This window comes from Lytechinus variegatus, chromosome 3, assembly GCF_018143015.1.
Source record: "Lytechinus variegatus isolate NC3 chromosome 3, Lvar_3.0, whole genome shotgun sequence".
Taxonomy (NCBI): Eukaryota; Metazoa; Echinodermata; class Echinoidea; order Temnopleuroida; family Toxopneustidae; genus Lytechinus; species Lytechinus variegatus.
The window spans coordinates 73,239,987-73,246,250 of record NC_054742.1 but is presented as its reverse complement, the minus strand read 5'-3'; the positions used below and the strand labels follow the sequence as shown (position 1 = coordinate 73,246,250).

Genomic DNA, 6,264 nt, shown 5'->3' with positions numbered 1-6,264 from the left:
ACATGTGGCTTTGTCATATGACAAAATACATATTACAATATTAAAATATATAAAATTTTAAGATATCATTAAAAGTGCTGAAATACTAAGATACACTTCAGAACAAGGAAACTACTATGTTTTTTTACACTAGCAATAAATTACAGTGATATAATACTGGGTTAAATGCAACAGTTCAATGTTTAAAGGGGAATCCAGCCTTGGCCATAATGTTGTGTTGGAAAGGAGAAAAACAAATCAACCAGAATGTTGAAAGTTGAATGAAATCGGACAAGCAATAAGAAAGTTATGGCTGCTGTCAAATTGCGATCCCTAAGATTATGTAGATTTCAAATTTTCAACTGGGTAAGTAAATTATTATGATTATGACAAGGGGCAAAGACAACTTTTTCATAGGCCATGTACTTAACTATCAGGGATATCTGATTTTCTCCTAAGTACCAATTCCCCTTGGGCAGTAATCTAAGTATAACACAGATATCATATTGTTTTGTGTCCTCATGAAAGACAACATATAATTTCAATTAAAACTTTTGAAAAAAAAGACATTTTAGCCATTTTATGTATTGGATTACATGAAAGAGTATACATCACTATGACATCACATATGCCGCCAATTTGAAGTCTCCATGGATATATAGTGATTACCAAAATTTACAACCTATAAAAGTTCATAACTGTCTTATTGTTTGTCCGACATTCCTCACGACGTGTTCACTTTATTTAATATCAACTTGTCTAATTTTTCCTTTTTCACTGAAAACAAGTTTTTATTTGGATGGATTCCCCTTCAAAAGAAGGCAATTTATGATTAAAACTAACACAACATAATATATTTGAAATTACTAAGTGAATTGTTGCAATTGATAAAATTGAAACAATCCAATTAAAAACATAATAGACAATGATGAGTATTTCAATAATACTTGTATATTGCACAATTTGAAAAATAATGATAATAATAAAATTTGGGTTGGGGCATTTTGTGAAGGCGATTCCACATGAATTATGCGGTTTTTAGGTATGTTATACGAACAAGTTGAATAAGAGAAGTGGTAGGCATATTTTTACACCTAAAGAATAGATTGTATAATTATTATTATTACCAACATGCTTATATAGCGCAAATCACTGCCAAATGCGTCCAAATACGCTTAATTGGATATCATTACCCTGGCTTTATATTAGCCCCGCAGCCTTTTACAGCGCGGTGGCATTTTAAGAAATAAATTCCTGCCAGGTACCCATTTACCTCACCTGTGTCGAGTGCAGCGCAATGTGGATAAATCTATTGCCGAAGAAAATTACGCCATGGCTGGGATTCGAACCCACGACCCTCTGTTTCAAAGTCGGAATAGGCCACAACGCTCCACGTGTTATGGTTACATTACAAGTTTTAATATTTTTGATGCAACCGTATCAAAGTCAAATGCATTAAACGATGACGGCCATTTTGAATTTCAAGATGGCGCCAATCAAATGATCGGATATTTGAACTAAAGATGTATTGAGAATGCCAGACTATCATATTAATTAAGTGATTTTCCTCAAACTTTGAAGCTTTCACAATGCTTAAAACGCTGATAGGACTATAGGTTTTTAATAAAGTCCTTTATGGCGGAAATTATTTTGAAATGCAAAATGGCAGTGAAATAACATGTTCGGAAAAATAACGGTACCAACATAATTCGGTACACTAAAATGCACAAATTTGGCTAAAAATATAATATTGGCACAATTATCTCAAAGAATTTCCATACGTCCGGATTCCATTTCTCGGAGCAACTGAAACGGTGGAACCAGAAATTATGCCAAATCAGTTTCTCCAAGCGTATATTGAGTTATATTAAGCTTGGTTACATGTTTGAATACAAGTGTTCGAATGACACATTCTGAGCATTGCGTTTCAATGCATTCATTGGCGGAAGCTAATTTGAATTTTTAAGGTTCAAAATATACATTTGAGTCTTAAGCCATCTCTTCTGTTTGTTCATCTTTATGTGAAAAATTAATGTCGAAAGTAAATAAAACTTTCATCTTCAAGAGTTTGGCAGAGCTCCAGTAAATTATGGCCATTATTTCGAACCTGTTTCGTAATTTTTACCACAAGCAAGACAAGAAGTATAATTGTCATAGTCATAACATAGTATAATACTTATCATTGCAATATATGCAGCTCAATATTACCCATCAATTTTAGAACTCAGATGGGGCTTTGCCGCTATAGTTTGCTGTGCAAACCCTTCACTCGAGGAAAGTGGTCTAAATACATTGAACGATGCAGTCTAAAATCCTTGGCATTGACTTGTGTTCAGCAAATTGTATTTGCGCTAGTCTTGTGAGAAGGCCCACTTGTTGATCAAAGTTTCAATATAGGTCTGTGTCTGCAGACTTCGATTTTTTTATCATTCAAGCTTTAGTAGCTGATTAAGATTACAGCGCGCATGCTCTTCAAAGGTTTCTTTCCTGTCTGTGTCAATTATGCCTACAGTGTACACCTGCACAGCAAAAACTATGGTGTTAACCGGTGTACATAGAGGACCACACCAGTTGTTTTACACCGGTGTTAAATTGGTGGTGTTAGTTTTACACCCATAGGTGTTATTACAACACCTTTGGTTGTTATATTTACACTCTTTGGTGTTATGTTCAATCTCTAGGGTGTAGTTTTAGCACTGGGTGTGGTCCTCTATTAACACCAACTGGTGTCAGTTTTAACACCACAGTTTTTACAGTGTGGGTTGAGAGTGACGAATGTAGACTGTTGCCGTGGTGGGTAAAAGACACCAACACACCCACAGGGTTCACGTCCCAACACGGCGATGTCGTTTGTCATTAGGAAGTTTTCGGAACCACTTCGTAGATGCTTTCTGGAACGTAGAGAATCTATTGTCAAAGGTCTTTCATGTCAATGGAGTCTTTGTCGAGGGTCGGTTACTCGGGACAGCAGTTTCGTCCCTGACTGTGGACAAACAACATATTTGCACTTTTTCGTCAGCTAAGAATTTTCACGACGATCAGTTTTTCGACAAAGACCTCTCATCTATTCATTCGGATTTGACGAGCAAGTTCGGTAGGTTGACTATCTTGTAGAATTCGTCCTCGGTGCAATCGCGAAAGCTCGCTTTCGGATGTGAAAGATGATAAAAGCTTGGGATCGAATTGAATTCAAATTCTGATTGGCTCTGCCGCGCTGGCCACGTGACAAGCGTTCCATGCCTCCTGTCTCGCTTCATTTCTTTCGCTTCTTGCCCGATTTCTTTTTGGCTGATTTCTTAGACTTTGTTGATTTGGCTGATTTAGACGATCTTGAGGATTTCGACGAGAGTCCTCGTCCTTTCTTGTCCGTGCTTACCGGATGTTTAGGCTCCACATACTCCACGCGTTCACCCTGGCATTTTTTCTATAAATAATAAATAAATAAACAGTGAATAAAATTAATATATCAATTTAATATTATATCAATTTAAGGTGCATTTTAAGTGGTCGAGGCAGTACGTAATGAGCCAACAATTTTGAGGGGGCACAGCATGTCGTACGTGAGAAATTTCGGGGGTAGGGGGTTAAGAAGTAGCGAGCGAGCGAAACTTTTGATTATTTTAAACTGAAAAAATACAAGTTTGTGATAGATTTCAATAATATTCAACAAATTATTATATTCCATCTTTGCCTTTTTCATTTTCTTTCACTTTTCTCTTGTTTTCTTTGTTACAGAACTTTGGGGGAGCTCCCCATAGACCCCCCCCCCCATAGAAGACCTCTTCGTTTCAAAATGAACGACATGAGATAAGATTGAGTACGGTATACGTACGTATACCTTTCCTAATAAGGAATGAAATCAGTAAGGCATTTAAAAAAGAAAAGAGTAGGCTGTTAAATTGTTGACACATTCTTGGGGCAATGGACTATAGATTAGATATTAGATATTCGTCAAAAGTTTGCCCACTTGCTTCCCTCGCACGTCATCTTTATAAAATATTACCCATATTCAATTCTGGTCCCTCAATTTTTTTTGCTCTCTACCTCATCGAAAGGGCAGGGATGTTTGTCCAGTTCGGCAAATTGAGGCCTAATGCATTACTTTCTCAGGATCTTTGACACGTTCATAATATGTTTCTGCCAAATTCGTTGTAAAAGTGCACGAAACGTAATTAAATGCAACATACAAATACATGCAACAAATACGATAACGACAACCCCCCCCCCCCCCATTGCCCCTACAATGTACTAGATTAACGAGTTTCAGCAGGACAGTCTGAATGCCCCCCCTCCCCTCCCCCCAGAGGATTCTCATATAATTTACCTGATTGCACTTTCGACATCGTGAGGGCTCCGGCATGACCCCTGTGAAATCCCCTCGAAGGCAGGCCCGGCAATACCGCGTCCCACACCATTTACACATGTAGGTCTGCAGTGGGGGTCCAAAAAAATAATTCACATGGAAAATAAAAGCAAGATGTATAAATGATATCTATCTGCACACAGACAGCGCAGCGTTTTCATGAAACAAATAGTTTGCGATTCTCGATGAAAACTGTTATAAGCTACTGAAATCCTTGTATCTTATTGGCTCAGGACACTATTTGCTTCATGAAACGCTCCCAAGTTTGCATGAAAAAAATATTACGTACTGCATTGGAATGTGACGACTGAACGAGTTGATATAACAGAATGGTATGAAATTATGATGTTTACGGTGAAATAAAAAGGATGTCTAAATAACTTATTATTTCAAAAGAAATATAATTTTATGAAAGAGTTGGTGAATATAGATCCAAGCATTAATATATCCCCTGGATATATCCAGATAATGTACCGAAATCGGTCAATTTGCGACTAATTGTGCCCTTTACCATAAACATTAAATATTAACACGCCTTCTGATGGTATATATCTATTAATTTCATTCGCAAAGCTTTCAGATTTCTCCTTACCAAAAAAAAAAAGAAGAAAGTTGCCCAATCAGATTCGGGTCATAAAAACACTTTTGTCCTAATGAATAGGCCTACTACCCTGGAGATGGACAATATTTGGATCCCGGTAATATAATTGAATCTTGGAGCTATAAATATTTATAGCTCCATGTTTGAATTAAACTATTCTTAGAGAAAAATCCGATTATGTTGCTACGGCAAGTCAACAAAAGCGTGTGAAGTGTCACCTTCTCTTCTCACAATCTTCAGCAGTTCTACATGTATATACCACGGACCTCGGTCTCATGATTGTGTAATTCTATTTTGCATCAACAAACACAATGGCCATTTCATATAACTTCAACAGTCTGAAGACGCCTCTGTTATCTTCACCATAATTTCTGTGTTATTTGTAAGGTTTCCTCTGATTTTACCCAAAATATTGCAAATTTCATGCCGGACAATCCCATAAAATATATAAATGCGGATTATTATTATCATAAAATGGAGATCCGTTCTCGTTTTATCTTAATGTTGATTAAACCACAATAGTATTTCTGTATTTTAACGGAAGCGTCCCTTCTTCACTTTATAATCAAGAAGAAGAAGAAGTAGAATGAAAAGGAAAAGAAGTAGAAAGAGGTAATGTTGCGCACAATAATTCACCTCATATACTGCTCAAGGCGCTCCTATAACAGGCTCGTGAATTGATTCTAACAAACGCCGTATTATTCGGCGTTAACAAACGTATACAGGTATTTAGACATACTATGTTATCAAACACTAAACCTTTTACCCCTCACAATTAACCTAATACAATTGTATGGTGCAAACGTATGCTCTACAATAAGACAGTTTCAATGATTCAATTATCATACCATCAAACAAAAGCATGATATGATAAATAAACTTACCGTGTCGACAGTCGGGCATCCCCAGCGGCACATTGTGACGCCCGTGTGTTATTTTTTACTATCTCCTTCATGTAACTCAGCCGTAGATATCCATCTTGACAGTGTGTATTATACCATACCATGATATTACCATATATACCACGACTAAAGCTTTTAATCGTCAACCGCCTCGAAACCGTACAAAATTACCAGTACTGCACAAGATCGCTGAACAGTGGTTAAGTCTGGCATGCTCTCGGCCTATATTGCTGTGAAAAACGAGAGCTCGTGCCCTGGGTCAAACGTTTTAAAAAGTTCAAAAACTTCTGATCCATGAACTAATGGAATACCTCGTCTGCGATGATTGTATATTATTAAAAATTCCTTGCATGCCAGTATGATATCATAGCGTCTTTGGTTGCTACGCGCCGATAAGTTCGAGAGTGTATTGTACACCG

At 37.0% G+C, this 6,264-nt stretch overlaps 1 protein-coding gene across 1 annotated transcript; it reads right to left on the bottom strand.

Annotated features, from left to right (window-relative positions):
- Positions 1–2,666: 2,666 nt before the first annotated feature.
- Positions 2,667–5,894, bottom strand: LOC121411898. The gene is made up of 3 exons (XM_041604786.1): positions 5,828–5,894; positions 4,304–4,408; positions 2,667–3,403 (listed from the first exon to the last, which is right to left on the bottom strand). Exons 1-3 carry the CDS (start codon positions 5,858–5,860, stop codon positions 3,233–3,235), a joined length of 309 nt encoding a protein of 102 aa, XP_041460720.1. The 5' UTR covers positions 5,861–5,894; the 3' UTR covers positions 2,667–3,232.
- Positions 5,895–6,264: the final 370 nt, after the last annotated feature.

Coding starts and splice junctions, on each gene's coding strand:
- LOC121411898 (XM_041604786.1), bottom strand. CDS start 5,860: ATGTGCCGCTGGGGATGCCCGACTGTCGACACG. Junction 4,409..5,827: donor GATGCCCGACTGTCGACACG/GTAAGTTTATTT, acceptor CCCCCACTGCAG/ACCTACATGTGTAAATGGTG. Junction 3,404..4,303: donor GATGTCGAAAGTGCAATCAG/GTAAATTATATG, acceptor TATTATTTATAG/AAAAAATGCCAGGGTGAACG.